Raw genomic sequence first — 22,947 nt, 5'->3', positions numbered from 1 at the left:
TCCAAAAATAAACATTACTCTTTAGAGAGAGCAGCCACGTGGAATTAGCTTGTTCAAACACGTCTCTATATTCTACACTAATTTAGCAGATAATAAGGTTTGTTTTCCCTAGGTGGTAACTGAAAGTTATTTTGAATATCCAGATTGCCTATTCTGTGGCAAATGCAATATTTAGGATGAGACTACAGCAATATAAATTACAAAGTCTAATATGAACGCACTCAAATTAAATGTATATCAGATATTTACCAAGCATTACACTATATGTATATATATGATACGAACAGAAAATATTAAAGAAAATATAATTGAGCCTCTATCTTTAAAATTGTGCCATTGCCTACCTTATAAAATGCAACAATAGAAACACAGAAGGATACAAAGAATTTAAATGGTGTTGATTGCAGATGTTGAATGGCTTGGAGACAGGGAGCAATTAGGAGATTTGCATAGATTAAGTTTTTGTAGCTTGGAAAATACAAGACTGGGGGTGATGTGAAAGAGAGGATAAAGTCATGCATGGAGAATAACCACTCTAATGGCTAACCATTTCTCCTGACATAAGGCTTAGGTTGAACCAAATTGAAGTATCAGGTAACAAGTTTAAAAGAAATAAAATAATACGGTAACTCGTAATCACAGTATGACTTTGAATATTGAAAATTTAGTGGAAAATCACTTAGGCACGTTCAGGGAAGAAGATGCAACAAAAGTTGCCCAAGCATGCAGGTACAACTTCCAGCAGAGAAGGCCCTGGATGCAAACTGCAGGAAACTGAATGCATGCATTGCATATGTGCTGGTTTTGCACTCTTTCCCTACTCACGATATGACACACAGTCCTGCAGTTTGATCCTGCACAGGATCTGCTCTGGAGGTGTGAGCAGAAGGGCCTCTCCTTGGCTGCAAGTGAGGGTGATGGTACTGCTGCGAACTGAAGTGGCTGCAGAGTGCAATAGTGAATTTACAAATTCTTCCCAGCCATGCAGAACTGCCCCCCTCGTTTTGCTGCTCATTATTAGAAGTGGATGAGGTAGGTGAGGGTGGGAAGGGGGCCTAATTTGGAAGGGAGAACAGTATGAGAAGCTGGTTGTATCGTGCCAGTCGTTTTTCCATGGAAGGACAAAATATTTCCACTGCTGCCTGGGCAACCTGCCAGGGCTCTACCTCCTCTCCTCAGCCTAGCAATTACACTTGCACAGCACTCCGAAAGAGAAATGCTGTCACATCTTGGAGAACACCTACGATTAGTCATTCAAGGCAGGGTTAAGCTCCCTGATTAACTCTGGGAAGGGAAGCTGAGGGAAGTAACTCCTAAGAGATGACTGTGAGAGAGGCCAGTTCCTAAAACTAAAAATAATATTAAAAAAAAAATAAAAAGGAATAATCACTCACCTCAGGCACTTTCACTCCTTAGCTGCTTATGGATAAAGGATAATATCTTACCAGGATGGAGCCTAATGGCAGCCCTCACAAAATTGGCATCCATCTCAAAGGAGGACTGACCTTCACTGGGTGGACAACTGCCAGATTACCCACCCAAAGGTGTAGTTTATAGAGGTGTAGGTTATTAAAACATATTATCTTTTATTCCAGAGACGACAAGGTGATTACACTTAGCTTTTTGGACCAAGTGAGTTTAGACTCCCTCGGTATCTTTTTGTATTTTTTATGTTTGTACCTTTTATTTACTTATACAAAGCATTTAAACAAGCACTATTATAAAAGGGTTATCACAAAAAATATACTAGCTAATTTGGGAAGAAACTTCTTGCAATACAAGGTTTGGTGCCAGAAACATTTTGGATTGTTTGCTTACCAAACTGAGTAATATACATGTAGGAACTGGGAGGATGAAAAGCAAGCATATGTTCTTTTGAAGCAATTTGAAAACAGTACCAAGGTTGAAGGTAGGGCACACATTTGAGTTTTAGAAATTAAATTTCTTCTTAGTGTAAAAATAATAAGGATTTTAAAATCAAGAGGCATAAAAGTGTACACTCAATGGAGGGTACAACGTTGCCAAGAGTGCAGGATATATAGTATTTAGTGGTATCACTCGGGACACATGAGCATTTCGGCATTCTAAAATAGAGATCATGTTTCCACATCCCACTGTAATGACTGACATGCTAATGCCTATCTCTCTTTCCTAAGAAAAATCCCAGCGATGCTCATCAGAAGCAGACCGTATATCCTTGTAAGACATTTTTGTTTGCAAGTGACTTGAAAATAACTAATTAGCAACTGGCAATTAGAAATGTGAAACTATTGTAGTTCAACTGAAGGAAAAGAAACAGTAAGTCACACAAGACAAATGATCTTCCAGCAATTGTATGAGCCTCTCATAATAAATCCAATAATACTGGGAAAACAATCTGTGCTTTTTACTGCAGTCCTTCCCTGTCAAGGATCACTTGAAGAATTACAGAGTTCCAAAGTGGCTTTGTTTGAAATGTCACTGACAAGGTAACCTAAAAGAACATTTTACTTCTCATAATTAAACCAGAGTCAAAATTAATCAAAAGACAAGAGGAAAAAACTAAACTTCTTTGACAAGTTAAGTACGCAGTATGCAGTCGTAACTAAAATAAAACCCAGAATATGGTAAACAACACAAAAACTGCACTATTTCGCATTATTCTTGCTGGAACTGTATCGATACACTTGAAGTACTCTATATTAAGACTGAAAACATACAGAAGTGAATGAAATCAGTTAAATGGCCCCTTCCCCCCTACTCGTTAATCGTACCTTAATTTGTGCAAAAGGTCTGTCAAAGTTTCCAACATAAAGAAGACCAACATTCTGGGTGAGTAGCCTAAAAAAATGGAAAAAAAAAGTCTTTTAAGATATCATTTTATATCCATAAGCTTTTTGCATCCCCATTAGTTGTTCCTGGAGTTCATTATGATAGCAAGAGCTACCTTTGCAAATACAATTACGCAACTCTACTTGAACAAGTACAAGAAGGAAGGACGCATTAAAGATGGATATGCACTGGTAATTTGTGTTTACTGTGAAGAAGCTCTTCAACAAAATAATTTCACAGGCTCCTTTGTGAGGAACGTCACTCAATAAGACACAAGAACAGCAGGAATGTACCATATCTATTTATTGGAGAACTTAGAGACAAAGAGACAGCAAGAGCACAGGCTAATAATAAATACATTCAGCAGGCCTAAGAGTTAACAAAGATTAGGACAAATAAAAGCATGCACAGTATTATAAAGACATCACTAAAAGAAGAGAAATAATGGAGAATCTCTGCTGTGTTGTCTAAGGGCTTCCTAAATACAAAGAGAACTAGATCTGGTTTGTGCTAGTTCTTCTCTTCAACTATAGAGTCCTTACGGGCACTACCAAGATTCAAAGGGATGGTGGGATAAGTTGACTCGAATGTGGGTGCTTTTTAATAAGAATTACCTTGATTTCTGCAGCTACTGGGCAAGTCAGTGTTACTACTACACCGACTCCCAATACCAGAGGACCATTAGGAGGCCACTCCTAAGAACAGGAAGACAAGCCCATCACTGAGGGAAGCGCATGAGATCATTGTGCTGTTCAGACTGGACTGCTATTTTCCCCTCACTAAGCAAAGGCAAAAGGTGTCTCTTTTCAATAAAATTTGTATTTTAGGCATGCATATCATGTATATATCTTTAATTCATAGTGAGCTACATGGTTTGTTTGTTTTTCTGTATATAATCTGGTTGTCATTTTCAACTAATTTCTCACCATTCTCAACTCAAATTTTAAAAACAAAAGGAAATATAAACGTAGATGACAGCAACCTGTTCTTTTGACCTTCAATCCACACAATGAACGCGTCTTAGCATGATTTTGATTCTTCCCAGTTCTGAAACTGATACGCTTGACCTTAAAACTGGTTCACTAACAGTGGGAATTGGTGGAACTCAGCAAAATGGCAAAGTCGAAACACTCAAGTATATAACACAGCTTGCAAGATGTGGTGTCAAGCCGTGTATCATCTTCAAAATCCTTTTGTAATTAGATAGTGTATACAAAAATATCCTGGGTATTGACGGAAATACCCAAAGGAAGGAAAGACTAGTAAGGATCAGAGCAAATCAGTCATACCACGGACAGGTAAGCGACCTTCTCACTTTGCCCATTAGTGCACCTGCTCTGGAAGCCCTGTACTGTTTTGCAATGGTTCTGCAGTATTGACATACAGAAGCCAGGATGAGCATGTCAAATTCATTTTCACTCACAATAAGTTAAATTCATTTAGAACACAGGTCTCTGGAGTTGAAAAAGCCACTGTATTGATCAAATCTTCTCCTAGGAGCATAAAGGAAATTCAGAAAATATTTAAGGTTTCTCTAAATGAAAAGGAACGTGTAAAGTAATCAGTGAAAAAGGTTAAAAAGAGAATCCATAAAAAGGATTTGGGGTATGCCACCATATAAGAGGCAACTAAATGCAACAAAGTATTCTTAACAAAACTGCACATATTTATTTTTTTTAAGGCAAAGAAAAAAAAACAAGCCAACAAACAACAACAATTGCACTTCTAGTATGGGACCAAAAAAAGAGAAGTGATGTACACTGTGATTCTTCTTACATGGTTATTCTTTATGTTGTTTTATTTACTGGAAAGAAATGACAGATCATTATATATTTGAGTCTTTATATGGCTTTATTTAAAGGTAATGAACAGCTAGGGAACCTTAAAACTGGTCTTTTCTGAATACAACATAGCTGTCCCTACTTAACTTGCCATCCCCTGGTGTACATCCAAAGCCAGAACACACTGCAAAGATTGCTTTCCTTTTATGACTGGTAATGACACAGAAGTACAAGCTTATTACTATTTATTCACCTTTTACCACCTCAGCCGAAATGCGTTTCACTTAAAAAATTTTCATCTGTATTCGCAAGTCACTTCAAAATTCAATGCGATGTTGGGAATTTTTTAGGGAAGTGCAAGTTACTTGTATCTCACTTAAATGAAAGGCCACATTCTTTAGTTTTCACAATTCCTCTCGAGTTCTGCATTTCGGAGTCATAACCACAAAGCCAGTCCACCTTCCATACCATAAGTACTCATGGTTGAAACGAACATCCCAAAATGAACACAACTTCATGTCCTGAAATATTCCCCCCTGCCCCAAACAGCCTGAGTAATCAACACATTCCAAGTCTCATGACTAGTAGAAACACTTTTAGGGTCATTATGCCAATGCCTTCTCAAAACCAGAGCTGTTTCTTCTCTAATTTCTCATTTTCACAGTTCTGTTCTCCAAACCACATCAGCAGTCCCCAAGCCCAGCACTGCCAACAGCTGGACTTCACTGCCTGAGATCAATACCAGCCTAGGAAACCATTGCACTGGCTTCACAGTGCAATGATCAGATTTGGACTTCACATTCAAATAATTACCTTAAAATTATGAGAAATAATAATCAAAAAAGCAAATGTTGACAGGCACTTCAGTACTTTTACTTTAAAATATGCAGCAACATACAAAGTTGCCTAAACTAATATTAATTTACAGATTGCAGTGTATTTTATTTGCAGTATATTCCGTTCAATACATTATCAATACAGTGTTTTGTTTTGTTTTTTTGGTAAGTAATAATAAAATAGAACAAAAGTATGAAATGTCATTCCAAACAGCAGCAGCTCTTTCAGATGTGCTGTCCATACAGAGAATTACAGTCCCTGTCCTCCCGTCCCATATACCAAATTGCGCAACCATCCATCCAGACATGCCTATTAGGGCTGTTTCATAAAAACACCAGGAAAAAAAAAAGTATGGGGACCATTTCTGACTTTTGGCAAAATAATGCCAAGGTCACACAGGGCTTTCCAGTACCAAGAAAACACTGTCGTATAGTTACTACCAAACGACCTGTTTTCTGCCTTCAAAATCCTAGATTTGGCCTCTTCTGTGACCAAAAGCATGGCTGTGTTTTGAAAACCCCAGCTGTAGGAGCCAGGCTTCGTGTGCCCATGAAGGATGCTGACTGCAGGATCAGCCAGGAGTGGGTACAGAGATACAGAAGAGTGGTGGCAACAGTGATGTGAGGGGGTGAATGCAAACAAGTATAAACCAGGATTAAGGGCTGGGTGAAAGGAAACTGGGAATAAGGAGGAGTGAGACAGCAGGGAATCTGGAACAAAAGAGTGAGTGGACTGTCTGGATCCTAGTGCTGCTGTGCGGAGCGTGGGCTTCCAGAAAGGGGCATGCAGAGCAATGCAGGAGCAGGGGTGGAGCCAGGAGCCGCTACCTCTCACAGGAGCAAGTTACTGCAGGTGAGCCGAACGCGGTAACTTGCTCCTGTGCGAGGCAGCAGCTCCTGTGCTTGCTCTGCTGCGAGACCCGTGGGGCATCGTGCGGGGACACAGGGGCAGCGCCGAGACTCGCAGCTCTAGCACAGAGAGCGGGCAGGCCGGGGACACGGAGAGCACGGAGAGAAAAAACCCAACGCGCGCGGTAGAGGGGCTGAGAGGAGGTAAGGTACATGGCATCAGGGAGGTGGAAATGCCACAGTGAGACACGAGCAGGCAGATGGGCCTGAGACATCTGTTTTTTCAAGATGAAAAGCTGCATGAAATAAAGCAGCAGGAGGCATGCAGAACTGCCTACAGCAATGCTCCGGTTATTAACTACCCGTCTGAAACAGGAGATGCAACTTCTCCCTTGATTTTCCTCAGTAACGTTCATCAAAATCCAACTTATGACAATCTATCAAATGGTATCTTGCAGGATCTGTATTAGGCGATCCTAAAATGTATCTCGACAGCCATCGTGGCTGATGAATAGTTCAATACTTCACATAACTCACTGGGTCCTGTACTGCTTCTGTACTGCTGGTTTTATCCTTGACTGTTGCCTGCTTTGCCACTGTCTTGCAACCACCTGGAACACCCTTGCTGTCTGCATGGAAGGGATTTCACCCTGGTAGATACTATTAAACAAAAATATCATTGATTTCATTGATTAACAGGATTAAGACACATGCTCTAATTCCATTTTACAGTCAGAAGCAGTTACAGGTGGCTAAAATGGGACTGAGGATCTGATCTAACAACTTCATCCTGCACATGCTGCCAAAAGACATTTGCAGTCTTCACAGAGGTTGCTGGTGAAAAGGTTTCAGTCCTGAGAAGCTGTGTACCAAGTATGGACTGGGTGTGAAGCAAAACTGAATGAAAAAAAATCAATCCTGGTGCTCAGCAGTGCTACTGACCTGACCCTTGTGCACAGCCATACCTCTACTGCTAAGAGTATCTCTGCATATGCATTAGTGAATGATTAAGGCTGGAATGAGAAAAAAAAGATGTTTAAAATGTAAATTGGACAGTCAGATAAAATTTTAGGAAAATCAATGTGACCACTCTCTCATGCTGAACTCCCACACTTAAAATAACTATGGAGAAGGGATTAATATTAGTTATTACCTGACCAATTTTACATTTCATTTTAAAATATACCTTTTCTCTGATAAGCACATACAAAGAATTTCATTGTTATGCTCTATGTATGCTTTTAACTATCTGTAAAAATCTCTCCTGATGCATTGTCACATTTTAGGCAGAAATGACTGTTTTGAGTTAAAAACACAAATGAACAACTGCCCCGAGAGCAGAAGCAACCCTTTGTGAGTTCAATAACTACATTTTCCAAAAGTATTTGAATGGCTTTGACGCATACCTTCGAAGATAAAAGTAACTTTTATACGTAATTTTACAAATTTTGTATTCCATTATACAAGCAAATTATTTCAGAGCTATGACTAGAGCACAAATAGAGCACCAGGGCACAGAAGAAAGGCTGTCATATCCACACAATCTTGCTAATGTCTTCTTAATAATACAATAAATATACTACATTTATCCTGTGTTCACTTAAACTGCGAGGGACAACAGCACACTGTGCTGCAGTATCTTAACCACAAAAAAGAAGCTGCTTCTTAAACTCCTGAACTATATTTTTGTATTCTACCACAGCTACATTACAATTATAGTTTGCTTCTTGTTCAAGCCAATCATTCCCTATTGCTTTTCAACTCTTAGGATGTATTTCCTTGGAGCATCAAATTCAAGGAAAAGGCAACAACAAAAAATCAGAAAACCATGAAAAGGGAATTATAAAAATTGATACTCTAAAGAATTAATGTTTTTTCAAATTGAATAAAGTTAATTATTTAATTAATTTGTCTCAAAGGCTGGTGCAACAGTAACAGAGTGAAAATATGAAACTTGGTTTTATAAAATAGAGAAGTTTTTATAACAGGATCCTATAAAAATCTGAAAAAAATCTGCGTAGATAAGCTTTTGAATTTAATCTGACAGGCATATATGGTTAGCAAACAACGTGCATTCAATTTCGCTTGAGTGCCATTGAGAGTACGGCTCTCCATATACGTATTGAGAGTTTACATTTATTCAGCAGTGAATCTTGTGTGTTGAATATTGACAATGGAAATGCGGGGATTTCACGTATAAGAAGGAAGAGATTTTCCCTGCATTCAACGGTGTATTTATCAAACCGTTTTTTTTAGGTAGTGGAAATATTATGACAATTTTTTTACTCATCAGTCATGCACGAAAAATAAAATGTTGATGGACAAATATATGCTATTCTAGTGTAATCATCATGGTAAAGAACAGGCAAAAGATTGTATATTTGATTTAGGACATTTTCCCTCAAATTATGAGCACATACTGAAAAAAAAATAGATGAGGTGACTACAAAAAGCCATTAAGCAGAGCTGGTTATGTAGAAGAGATGAAAAAGAAATGTGTTTGAACTTGGAAAGTAAAAAGCTTGGGAATGGATAGAAGTGTTAAAAGAATAGACTGTAAACAATTTTACAATGTTAAAAACATCTTTGCAATAAAATGCCCAAGGTAATTTAAGCAAAACCTTTCCATTCCATGAATTCTGAATTTGCAGAATATCCCACGCCAAGTTAATGGTGACAGCAATTAGCATTAAATTGCATTCTAAGTAATATTCATGGAGCAGGAAATGCAGCGGGCAGCACAAGCTACAGAGCTGAATTCAACACCCTCAGCCTTCCCCACTATGGTATTCTAATAGTGTAGGCTATCAGTTTTATTAATACCCGTGCTGCTTTCTGAAACACACACAACTTGGGCAAAAATATCGGGGTTACATGCTAACTGCCCTCCATAGGAAAAGCTCCCATGCTTCCTACTTGAAAGGCTTCGCTGAATTACATCACTCCTACAGTAAATCACTGTCTGTCATTAAGTATTGATAGCAGGAATCTAGCAAGTAACTGATCCTTGAAAGACATGCTGCCACTGAATAACCTCACCACGGCTATGTGCCAAACCCAATAAAAATGACATTTAAAGAGCTCCAAACTGCAAAACAAAAGGACCTCGTATTTGAGGCAATGGTCTGTAAGTGGTTGGGGATCGGGATCAAAAAGAATAAAAGTGACTGGTATCAAGGTTTACTTTGACTTAGGAGAGTTTAATCAACATTATTCTTGCTTGAGTTTTTGGCATTTTAATTATTTTTTATTATTATTATTTAGTTTTGTTTGAGGGGTAAGATTATACACGAATGCAGAGATAGAGATTTTCAAAAAACATCCTTGTACTTATAAATTTAACCGTACCATTAGCTGTTTCCAAAAGGACTTTCTTTTGTTTGCTGCATTTATGCCTGGTTCTGATAATATTTTAAAGTTTGTCCAGGCTTTGCCTTGCAAGCAGATCACATAAAGAAGCATTTTGACTCCATTTACATACAAGTTATCCATAAAAAGTAGAAAGGACAAGTAAATAGAAACAAAAAGTACCCATTAAATAATCACGGCCATTCCTTCACCAATGGAATATTATTCCCTGTAGTATAATGAGCAATTTGGCCAGGCTGGCCATAAATTATCTGAAAAATGAGGCTGCCTGCCTTTTCCTTTGGGAGATTATTACATAGTCTGAGAGATTTCACTATTAGAATCTATTTCGGATAGTAAACCTCATTTTTTCTTTTCTGAATATCATCCCTCTCATCTCACTGAAATACAGGACAGCAGTTAGGAACTATTTCCAACTTGCTGGAAGGCTTCCTGACATGGGCTGTGCAGCAGCTCTCCCCACATTTATCCACATCTTGCAAAACAAGAGCTGGCATGTACCCAGCAGTGGATTCACTGCAACTCTGTAAATCCACCTTCTAGGTTATCCCATAAGGTCCTTACAGCTTGGCCATCTTTTAAACCAACAAAACGCACAAAACTTGCAGATTCAACACAAAGAATTAAGTTAAAAATTGACACCATAACACTAAACATTACAATAAGAGATTTCCATAAAATAAGGCATCCAACTACAGCCTTTCCAAAGTCAAAATAAAGACATTTTAATTGTCTCCACAGCTAGTTAAGAATAATGGACTCCTAATCCTAATATACTAAACTCCTAATATCAAATAAGATAAAGAAGAAATAAATGAGATAGTGGTGACAAAATCTCAAGTATATCCAAGTACAAATCCTATACAAATTCAAGAGATTCACTTGATCTATGGAAATAGAAGGAGCCACTAAGTAAGACAGGGGCACTGTGGAAAGCTAGCCCATTTGTTTGTCCTACTGAAAAACAAAAACCTAGTCAGAAACTATTTTTTTTTTAAGTTACCTACATGAAATGCCTGCAGAAATAGAGGTACTAAAAGAAAAGCTCTGGGGATGTTTTCTGGGAATAATTATTTGATAATCAAAGTGAAATAAACCACCAAACCCAGATTTAATATATCCAAGATTCTTAAATCCACGTTTCTTAATAGGTAGGGTCTGAATTGCTAGTAACAAATAGGCAAATAAATATAAATATTTAACATCTAAATAGGTTAATTTCTGCAAACTTGTTGGAGTCCTGCCCTTTAGCTCAGCATCGTTCAGCATGCCCACCTTGGCCATGTGTGGCTGCACTACTTACGGGGTTGCGCATCCCTTGCTCTCACACTGTGGCTGCATCTGCTTCTCTTTTGATCATCTTAATGAAAGAGCACTTAAAAAGGAGTGAGGGGACAGGAGAGGCACCACACTGACATAATCGATTCAGACTGCCAAAAGGCTTCTGCTACAGTCTCCCACAGTAATATACTTTAAAAAAAATAATAATAAAACTAGGCAGTAAGTACTTTTATGTGGAAAAGGCTACTTGCTATTATGGATCAAGCCTTGATTAAGGGACTGGAAAGGCAGAATAAACGGTCAGTTTTCATCTTGGCAAAGGCCAAGGAACTATGCAATTTCTGTAACAGACTGTTTAATATATTTATTAGTGACGTGAAAGAGTCATGGACAGAGAAAGTCTGCTGATGAAGCAAGTTACAGAGCAAAGGCAGGCAACTTTAGCTAGATTGCAAAGTTCATCACGTTGAGAGGAGGCTGATACCGTATTTACAATCACCCATTCCACCTTAACATTACATTCCTCTGCAGTGAAAGATAGGTGCTCCTGCACGTATGACTTAGGGAATTAAATTAGCATTAATTAAGGAATGTATTTTAATGTGTGTGAACCTGGCAACTAGAACTGTTATTTCCAAACACTCAAAGGCTCAATTCTGAAGCCAAATGAACTTCCTTTTCATGTAAGGTTTTGTCATTTCTTTGCCTTTGGTCTATTTTTAATACATTAAAATAAATAAAATAAAATAAAAACTGATGTCCTGCACAACTATTCTAAATCATTCGAGCAGAGTTGGAAATCAAAATTTTCAGCAATTTTAACACAGGGTGTTACTGCTGAAAAGACCACAACAAAATATTGGCAAGAAAGCTGTGATGGGCTGGTCTCATCTGGCTGTCATCTCTCCCACTCTGCCCTTCATTTGTCAGAGCAGCTGCTCCAACAGATTCCTGGTTTTCCCAGTGCCCTGCATGCTGCACCAGTGGTGGCATAACCCTGTGGTACTGCCAGACTTGGGCAGCCAACACTTCCAACCAGACCTTTCTGCAGGTTGGCCAAAGTCAGGGAGAACTCTGAACTAAGGAAAAGGCACTTCCAGATTGCAGGGAGGTGACTATCACCCATCAAGGAGTTGATGGATTATGGGCACAAAAGTTTGTCAGAAAACAAATTGTAAACCACTCTAAATCAAAGTATAAGGTATCCTAAATAAATGAGTTGGCAGCAATATATTTTTGATAATGCAGTGAAAAACAGAGATTGATCAGGTGATCTGTATTTCATTTCTCAGAAGAAAAGAGGAAGGAGTAATTGAATTATGCCAAATGAGGGCGAATTCAAACCCAATAAATACTTAATCACAAGACACATCATTAGATGGGAGCTCACTGACACTGCCTTGGTGTGAAAGAGTACTGAACACGTGGACGTATAATAAAATCATCTAGGAGGCTGACAGTTCCCCTTTAAGAAAAAAAATCAGTAAAGAACAAAAATCGTTTGTCTACATGGATCACGGACATGTGTATTATGACAATTCCTACCTTCCTACTAAAGATGCTCCAGGGGAAGGCATCACAAATGTGCACTGCCAGACCAGTCTAAGTGATTTCTTTTTCTTCCTGTTTCCCCACATCACTCTAATGATTTATTCAAAATACTTTATTAATCAATCATGCCCAACCACAGAAATGCCTGAACTACAATCTACAAACCATTTAGGTATAAGCTCAAGCAGGACTATGCAGACCACAACCCCAAAGAGAAGCACAAGAAGCACAAAGAATTTGTTGCTTAGATGCGGGTGTGAGACACACACAGCCACCATCTACCCAGGCATAAGTGCCACTGGCAGCGTGCAGAAAATCCCGTATGTTATGAAGATACCCACCACCCAAAATAAGGTGGGAGGGAAGGCTGTCAGGAACTCTGCTGAATGCTTCCCTCTCACTTCTGAAACTGCATGGAAGGTGCAAGACTTCGCTCCTTTGTTCACTAGGAAGTCCCACCACGCATTCATTATATGAGTTGATGAACTCCTCCTCTTTTACAGAAATTCTTCAGGTAATAAGAAGACTTCATTCAGCACTCCCAAGTCATTAAGAAACACAGCTGAAGTGTTTTCCTGGCTGTGACACAAGAAAGGACTCTCCAACAGCAACTACCAATGCTGTAATATTGAGCTTGCACTCTAGAAGGCATCTCCACAAAGCTGGCCTGTCGTCCTGGTGTATTATCCTGCTCAAAAATTAGTACCCTTACCTCTGAGGCTGCTTTCTCTGTAAGGGAAACCACTGCTTTGCTGTCAGTGCTCTGCCTCACTTCAGAAGTGCCCCATCTCCTCCTGTCCCCCATCTCCCCATTTCTTTTCTTCCTTGACTTCTGACTTTAACAGTCAGCAACTCCCCTAACCCACTGCCCCCTTGGTTTTGTTTTGCTTTTAAAGAGGCCTACATCCTTCCAGTACATTGTGCGTACTTCTTCTTTCCCAATCTTTAGCACCTTTTATCCCACAATTCCCCAATTAAGAGGCGAGGCGTGCTTCCCATGGAGCGCCCAGACGGGAGTGGGAATGCAGGTGGGAGACGGCAGCTTGGGCCATGCTAGGAAAGAGAGGGCTGCCAGCCCGAGGATTAGGGACAAGAAACCTCCTGAGATGCCTCTGCTCACAAACAGCACTGCATTCAGCTCCCAGGCTGAGACCGCTGGTCCAGTTTCTCCTGGGCACCCCAGGCTCCTGAGGTACAGCCACGTCCAAGGTCCCCACCCCAGCACCACAAGATGTCTGACACCGCCAGAACAAGCTGCTGGCCTATGCATGGGCCAAGGCAGAGGGCCAGGACACAGCACCGTGCAGCCAAAGCGTGTGTAGAAGGGGATGCCTTGGGGGAGAAGACATAGGCCCCAACAGGCCATCTCCAAGGCCCTCTTCCCACCACACATGTTGCCATTTTATATTTCCAAACGAAGTGACAAACTGTAAGTCACTCAAAATCCCTACACAGCAGACAGAGATGAAGAGCCAAAAGCAAGCAAGACCATGCTTACAGGTTATTGCAGCAAATTTACAACGAAAATGAACACAGAAAGATATGATCAAAGCCAAGAAAGCATTTGACAGACAGATACTTCTACAGATTTTTGGTCTAATACAGCCAGTTTGTAAGCATCTTGTATACTATCAGTATTTCCAGACACTTCCACTTCAAGGCCTTTTAAAAATATGTTTTTTACTTAAAATGATTAACCTACGTGTGACATGCTCTCCAAAAAGTCCAAGAAGCTGAGGGCTGGGTGATGAGCAACTCGTAGAAATATATCTTTCTTATAAGCACTAAGAAAAAATGATTGAATTCTTCATAAAAATTGCTGTATTATTATTACAGAAAGAGAGCATCTTTTCATTTACTGTCCTGAATTATGAATTTTATTATGTGGGGCACAAGTGAAAGAGCAATTATGACTAAATGCTAACTGCACAGGACAAAAAATTAGTTACTTCCAGTCCCTGGCTGACGACGAGTGATTTAGCTGCTATCAGGATGACGACCCATCTCTTCTTTCATCTATATCTGCGAAGATTTATGTAACATGAATTATTAAGGTGTTAATTAACAAATGTACAGTAAAGGAGGGTGCTTTTTTTTTTTTTTTTTTCCTTCCTCCAAGACATCATTTTTACTGCAAGCAATCTTGCATGTCCTTTTGGACTATATTTTATCCTTGCCAGAAAAAGCCTGCTAGAAGACCAGCGCGATGTTCTTCAGTGTGCTTTGATATTCCAAGTAGATGATACTCAAGGCAGGATTATAAGCTACTTGTATGGATAGAGAGCATTTTTAGGTAATACAGTTAACTGCAAAGTACTGCAGAAAGAAATCCTTCATTATAAATGAACAATGACCTTAATTCAGGTCTGATTTAAGGTAAGACGCAGTCTCTAGGAAGACTAACTGATATAGCTGGGAAGAACAAGGAATAGAGCATGCAAATTTTCAAGTCTGAAGAACAGCTTTGACGTCTCAAAATTTGGCTATTTTTCAAACATATCAGCATAATAAAAGCTATTAACGCTTCCAATATACTCAGTCTTACCTCCATCTTCAGACCATCAGCAAGAGAAACATATAAATCAGTATACACGAATGTAATTTCAGTTATTGCATGGACATCCTGTGTATTTTATCCAGGACTTTAATCCGTATTGAATAAGAACTGAGAATAAATAAATAAAAAATGATCACTTGTACTGTGAAACCAACCCTGAAGACTTGCATGCAAATTTGGGTGAGAGGAGGAAAGGAGAATAAATAAAACTTTAGCAGTAACACAAAATTGAGTGTATATGGCAACAGTACCACAGAAAAAAAGATGGAAAGTGGGAAACTTTTAGAGCACATATGCCCATAACAGATTATGGGAAACACATTTTAACTCATCTCTGCTGTCAAGTTCCATAACAGGTAGGACACCCAACAACAAAGTGTCTTATATATGCTTTTACCACCTGGTTTCCTATGAGAAATAAAATTTAGGAGTGGTAGGAGTTATTATTGCATTTATGCAGTTACTCCAAGTCTGTTAGCTGGATCTGCCTGTTCCAGCACAAGTAACGCACTGCCCCTGGGGTCGACTCACTTTGGAGGAATTCCACTTCTTTGGAATGCTGGGCTGCAACCTTAACACTCCTCTGATATGTTTTAAATACACAGGCCAGTGGCAATGGTATTACTTTGATATTGCCTACAATTCTACATTTTTTTGGCTAACATATTTGATTTCATACTCAGAATATCACTTTAATTTTTCACATCCAGCACTTGCACAGGAAGACATAAAAAGGGGAGAAAAAAGTAACTCTAGGCTTGCTATATGAGCACACACTTATTTTCTTGAACCAGTAAAAGAACATCTACAAGACAAAAATTAGTTTAAATGCTTCAAAATTAAGTTTTAATGGTTCCTTCAGAGAAATTCTTTGCCTATTTGAAAATTAAATCGGCCATTCTCTTCTTTGAAGCTACTTCCAACACCACCTTGTTATTATGGCCAGGAAAACTTACTATTGGACAGCAAACAGTCACTTCATTTGAACATAAATCACTCAGGGCAATGATAGAAGGCAATTATCCTATTTGAAATTTGAAAATGAGAAGAAAGAAAAGGAGAATCACTTTCCTCGGGACCAGAATATAGGAAGAGACAAGCAAGGGAATTCACGTTCATAAAGATATTCTGAAGATGCCCAGCCTAAAGATGTCTGAATGAGGAAAGAGGGTGCAACCACATACTAGGGAGCTTGAGTGAGTTGCAAAATTCCTTCTTATCCAACTTTCTCAAGCTTGCATACATGGCACAAACAGATGTTCTGCAATTGTCCCAATATCCCAGCCAGTTCTGTAGATCCAAGTTCCTCTCAGTTTTCAATGAAGTTAAAACAATGTTTTTTCTCCTCAATACAGCTTATCATTTCTCCATTTACCAGTTCTAAATACAACCCACTTTTGAATAAGTTTGTCAGTATTGTCTTATATAAAAGGCTCGTATGCATCTTCTACAGAACCTCAGAACTCACATTGTTGGTTTTGTTTTTAAAGTACAGAAAGCTTGTGGCTACCAGTAAAAAGGCTGGTGTGAAATAGTAAATACCAGTAAGTATTTTAAATGAATCATTTAAAAATGAGGATGAAGAGAAAAGCATTCCAGAATTAATAACTTGAAGGTGTCTCCAGTCCACTTTGTTCTCCAGCTCATCCTTTCTCACTGCTCATACATTCCCTAACTCCTTTGTCTTTGCAGGCCTCCTTGGCAATTAAATTCAGGATGAAGATTTGTCAAACGAACATACAAAAGACCTGCTAACTTCGCTTCTCTTCCTGTTTTAGAGCTTCGCAAACCCTCACAATCTAACAACAAACAAACAAACAAAAAAAAAGGATGAAGTTGTTTCCTCTCTCTCCCACTTTAAGTTTAAAACAAAACAAAACAACTTTGTGATCCTGGAGCTATTGCAGCAGAAGGATTAACTGCAAGTGGTCATTACATTTTTGCACTTTTGTCATATTTATCTCTGGTTTTCTAACCTAAGTCAAGGCTTTTTCTGCTTCTCATGCCACCCTGCCAGCAAGGAGGCTGGGGGTGCACCAGGAGCTGGGAGGGGACACAAGCTGGCCAAAGGGATGTCCCACACCAGGTGGCATCATGCTGAACACCAACACTAGGAGTGCTGGCCAGGGGGGAGCACTGATCAGGGATGGGATGGGCATCAGTAGGTGCACGGTGGAGAACAACTGCACTGTGCATTGCTTGTTTTAGATACATAGATTATTATCATTATTATTTTCCCTTCCTCTTCTGCCCATAAAGCTGTCTTTATCTCAACCCATGACTGTTACCTGTTTTTCTCTCCCATCCCACTGGTTGGTGAGAGTGAGCAAACAGTTGTGTGGTGCTGAGCTACCTGTTGGTTTTAACCACGGCACTAAACCAAAAATCCTTTATGCATGCACTTTATGCCTTGCAAAAAAGTTTATACCATTTCAAATCTAGTGAAACAAAGCAATAATTAAGGCAGAGCTATCACAGAGATGTATTTTCTGCATTAAACAAAAGTACATAATTGGATTGTACTATTTACATACTTCATAAAAAATGCAGCAAACAAAAAGGACTCTGCAAAGTTTACGTCTATACTATCTTTATGTTGTGGATTTTTCTTGTATTAAATTTTGCTTGAAGGAACGATCAGTTTCATAACACAGCTTTCAGTGACAAAATGAAACATTTGGACCAAACGCTACCCAAAATCCTTTGGGAAAAGAACGATTCTCAGTTTACACAATGAAAAGCAACAGAACAATGTCTAACTTCCATACTAGACCCTTAAAAGAAAGGCTTTTCTACAGTGGTTAGGGCTCATTCCTGATCCTTAAGCTTGTCAAGTAAACTTCCTTGAGGTATTTAAGTAGGTTTTTAAGTAATTCATCCCATGCCTTTGAAGCCTGGCATAGCCTTTACCTATTTATTTTTATTCAAGTGATAGCATTTTACAAGAGTAAAGCACTGGGCACTCATCTTGCCACAGACTGGACACAGGTCTGCCTCTTGCCTACACAGGCTCTATCAAACCACAAAAATTCACCAGCCAAATAACATCATAGAGCCTTAATTTTATCTCCAAAAAAGGCAAGATACTATCTTCAGAAGACATTTGGAAAATTCCTCTGTAGCATATGTCTCTGAATATTACAAAGAGAAACAAGAGGTATAGGAAAACATGAAAAACGTTTTAAGAATCTTAATGTAAAATAGATACTAAAATAAAAAACAGAAATTATCAGTGTGTGAGAAAACATTCATCATATCCTATTATAAGAATGATTAAAGAATGAAAATGCCCAGTTTTAATCATTTAGTTTTCATGATATAATTCAAATAACTGAAGCTTAATACTTCTGCTGCTATTTATGATCTATCTCAACTTGATGGAAGTATTTGCATGCCTTACCATTTTCTCTTCTAAAACCAAAAATCAATCTAATTTAACCTGATAGACAATTCATCTTCCAAAACATTTTTCTTAACACTCAAGTAATGGGTGGAGACTTACTGAAGGGAGCGCTGTGCAGAACTGTACAGCACAAACATCTTGGGCAGTGAGGTTTGACCATTTCTGCTTCTCTTCTTGAATGAGAGTGGGAGTTCTTTCTGAATCAGAACTGTGTACGGCTCATTGTCATGATAAATTAAGAAGCAATAAATATTATTAATCTATTAGTTGAGAAGGGTTAATTATGCCCATAATGAATTTTCCCTTCTGGAACAGAGAGTAGAGAGCCTTCACTAAGGGACACCCAATTCACTTCTGAGTTTATCTGTTCTGCTCTGCTCCCCAGATCCACTGATCTCCTACATTTGAATATCTAACTTCCAGCAGAATTTTGCACTCCTTAATAAAAAGATTAAATATCTGAGTATGCAAGATTTGATGCATTAAGATTCAGCAAGTAAGTGGAGGCAACGATTTAATATGCAGACTTGAGGGGGAAAAACCCAATCAAGTTCACTGTGCTGTTGCACTCTCCTCATTCCAGTTTTCTCTCCCCTATAATTAGAGGTATACACATTATATTTCATTTATAAACCATTGATAAGTATTTGCCCACAGTGCAATCCTTCAATATTTTGTGAAAAAAAAGACTATTTTTAAGTATGAAAATATCCAAAGATTATAGCTTTGAAAATATTTAGTAGTTATAAGGGGGAAAAATGCCATCTGCTGGGTACAGCTGAGGACTGAGATTATTTTTTTAAATTTCCTTACTAATATACCATGCTTCCCTAAGTGAGTTTTCTCTTCACTTTGGACTTTACTTTTCCCCATCTTAAAAACTGATACAAGTAACTTCAGTTCTTCTGGGAGAAGGTAAGAGCTGCCTTGGTAAAACTATGCACCACCTGAGACTTCTGAGTGTCTTGTCTCAGAGAGCAGGAGGTCTGTCAGCAAGAGGCACGATGACTACCATACAAATGAGGATGCTTTTAATCTTTACATTAGAAATATCTTTACAGTACCCAGTACTTCACATGCTTTTACATCTCCACATATCTAAACTTTATGGTTAGATAATTAAATTGATCTAGCTTATAGAAAGCAGAGCAGCATAACTCCATCTGTTTCGTTGTGAAGTTATATATAACTTTTTATTTATTTATTTATTTATCACTCAAAAGCCAGTGATGGAACACTGGTTGCCAGAATACAGGTGCAGAACAGGGTGGTTATCTGGCCTAAAACAATGAAACCATGGCCTTGAAAACCATACTGCATAAGAAGGAAAAATAACCATAATAAGTCAACAATGTCCAGTAAAGAAATATATGAAAAGAGCTAGGAACTGGAAAGAGCAAAGTCCATTAACAAAATGGATTATTATTATTTTTTTTAATTATCAAAAACTATGATGAAAGGAGGACAGGTTCCTCCTCACGGGTACATATGGGAAAGAGAAGTTTTGTTTTGATTCATAACAGCCAAGGGAGTTCTCTTCCTTTTTTGTTTGTGTTTTTATTTTCACAACACAAAGAAGCAGCTGTCACCTGCTTGTGTACATGCACACATACACACGCAGAGGCACATATGTTTATAAATAAAAAAAACATGATTCATTGTATGTGAAGCAACTTACAACATTGGAAATTTGGGCTTCAAAATTAAAATGAAAGTTTATTTCTCCCATACACAACGATGCTGAAAATGAAGTAGGTCCTGTGAGGGAACACATCTTCCATGCGTATAAGATAAAAGCATTGATGTTGATTTCAAAACAGAATTCAGTACAAAGCCATGCTTGTACTTCACAATTGCTGTCAGAAGACCGCTTGGTAAAAAGCAAACAAGCATAAAAAGTATGAAAATAAGGAATTTTGGCCTTTATGAGATGCTCTAGTAGGATGATATGCTTTTAACTGTTGTCAGATGGAACCAAATCTCTACTGAAAAGCTCTGACTTCTTGCAAAGCACCAGGCATCCCCTGTCAAAGTGCACAACGCGCACCAGCTCTGCACCCAGCAGTTACTGTTCTTTTCCATACTGCTTCGATACATAACAAGACGGGTCCTTCATTGTCACTGAATCATCAGGCCTCGATTATGCAAATGGATCTCCCACAGACAGATACGTGTACCTCTAGTCCCGCTGCCTTTAATGCATTTCTCCGACAGGATAAGCATCTTCTCCCACAAAAAAACCTACAAGCTGGGCGTTTGCCAAAAAGATGGCATGTGTGAATTACCAAACCTATGGCGGATCCTAAGTCATTACAGTAACAGATATTAAAAATACCATTTATTTCCTCAGAATGCAAACGTCCCTTAAAATGCTAATTTTAACAAACTCATAACAGACTGATTATTTTTTTCGTAATCAATCATCCCAACTTGAATCCCTACAAAACGAGAGGCACTGTATAATTATGCTAAAAAATAATTACGGAGGTTTCTTCTGCAGCGTCTCTGAGGTTTTAAGATAAGCGGATGTACCGAGAGTTTTTCTTGGCTATCAAGCAGAGAAGGTGAAAACGCTGATAATGTGCCACTGTTCTAGAACAGCACTGTTGCATGCACACCGTATTGATAACACCAGCATGGCAGAAATGCAAACAACCTGTATCAGGGTCATTTATTTTGTTGACGTGTTTTGCTGACTCCAAAGTACTTGTGCATGCAGTCAGACACGAAATCCCGGGCTTCTATTTCCTAAACCAATTTCAAAATGTTTTTGATGGTATCAAAGCAAACTGAATTGTACTCCTGGAGTTATGACTGTCATGTATTATCTATAATATATTCATTATTTAGTACTTGTATCGGGTCTTTTATGATTTGTGAGTTTGGTATTATCAGAAAATTAAATAATAAAATTTTTGGAGTAAGACGGATGAAGAGTACAAAAAACACATGCAATATCTTTTGCTGTCTGGTCTGTTCGTCCAATGATAACCTTTTTTTTCCTCTTAGTTTGCTTTATTTTTCTTTGAAATACACCAAAGCATGCAAGGAAGTCATCTCATCTGAGCTAAGATTTTTCCTTATATAAATGTTTCTTTAGTTGCATACCATGGAAAAAACACTTAAGATTTCTTACCTTAGAGATCTGCAATAATTCTATGCTAATGCTCTTTTCCATGAGTGTTTCTAAATGTACCGATTTGTAAACTCAAGAAAACACAACAAAAATCTCTAATTAAGCAAAACAAACAAACAAAAACAATTGAACATTAATACTTTAGGTAACTCATGAAGGGAAAAATATTCTGAAATAAGTTCTCATTTATGGCATCCTCACAAAATATAACAAGAACTCCTTGTCTGTAGAAGATCACATAGTTACTACGTGAAAAAATGCAATTCAGAGAAGCTCATACCAGCTTAAAAAATCCAGAATAAAAAAACACTTTGAACAGTATGTTCAAAAAACTAACTCCTATAACTAAAAAAGTAATTTTATATTGGGGCAAAAGAAAAATATATTCACAAACGAACTTCAGTAAGTCTGACATAACTGCATCTATTGCTCAAACTCTAGCAGAAGGAAGATGAACATTTCCCCCATCTAAAGTAGACAGTCTTTACATTATGTATCTGGCAAAACCCTTACAGCCTCTAACAAAGAACCACGTCAAATTCCTCCTTATGCAAAACATTATTTTACTATGCAACTTAAGTATCTTCTCTAAAAGGCCAATCCCACAATTAGTAAATTAAATGCAGGTACAGTATGCCTTCTGAAAAATCTCTATAATACCGTAAAGAAAGAATAAAGAAAAAAAAAAAAAAACATTTTAAAATGTTAGGTAGTTAGATGTGTAGCAGTTTCCTATCATTTGCAAAACGTTTAACATATGAACTGCAGATAATCACAGAATAATTCTGATTTAAAGGCCCTCTGCAAGTCATCTGCCTTGTGCTCAAGACCGGGTCCACTTGAAGCTGAATCAGGCTGTTCACACCATATCCAGTCAACCTCTGGGTATCTCCGAAGATGAAGCCTCCACAACTTGCCAACCTACTGCAGCGTTTGACCTTACCCACCTAATTTCTCCCCCTGTCCTGCTACAATTTATCTTCCTTTTCATTCTTTCAACATATATCTCAGTGCAGCCTGGCTCCATCTGATCTATAACCTGCTGTTGGGTAGTAGGAAACAGCAACGAAGCATTACCTGTCTCTACCATTACCTGTCCTCTTCTCCAGACTGAACAAACCCAGTTCTCTCAGGCCTCGCTGTGTTCTCCAATGCCCTCACTGTCTTGGTGGCCCTCCGCTGGGCTTGCTCCAGCCCATCAGTGTTTTTGTCAGAGTGGGGGACCCAGAACTGCTCAGAGTACTCCAGATGCAGTCTCACAAATGCTGAATAGAGGCAAAGATCTCTTCCTTCCATGCGTGGTCCAGTTATCAGCGGGCCATCTTTGCCACAACAGCAAACTGCTGACTGATCTGAAAGCTTTGACCTTCAGG

The 22,947-nt window shown here is 38.5% G+C and overlaps 1 protein-coding gene across 3 annotated transcripts in view; it reads right to left on the bottom strand.

The window, feature by feature from the left end:
* Window positions 1–22,947, bottom strand: part of RNGTT (RNA guanylyltransferase and 5'-phosphatase) — a 183,509-nt gene that overhangs the window by 28,876 nt on the left and 131,686 nt on the right. For 2 of the 3 annotated variants that reach the window (XM_068677986.1, XM_068677985.1), the window contains exon 14: window positions 2,754–2,820. The exons of the other annotated variant lie outside the window; for it this stretch is intronic. In XM_068677986.1, coding sequence (XP_068534087.1) covers window positions 2,754–2,820 — 67 coding nt within the window. The remainder of the gene's footprint in view (window positions 1–2,753; window positions 2,821–22,947) is intronic. 3 annotated transcript variants of the gene reach the window in all.

Source organism: Anas acuta, chromosome 3 (genome assembly GCF_963932015.1).
Source record: "Anas acuta chromosome 3, bAnaAcu1.1, whole genome shotgun sequence".
In the NCBI taxonomy this organism is placed as follows: domain Eukaryota; kingdom Metazoa; phylum Chordata; class Aves; order Anseriformes; family Anatidae; genus Anas; species Anas acuta.
The sequence above is the reverse complement of the archived record's forward strand: the minus strand, read 5'-3'. Positions and strand labels throughout refer to the sequence as shown.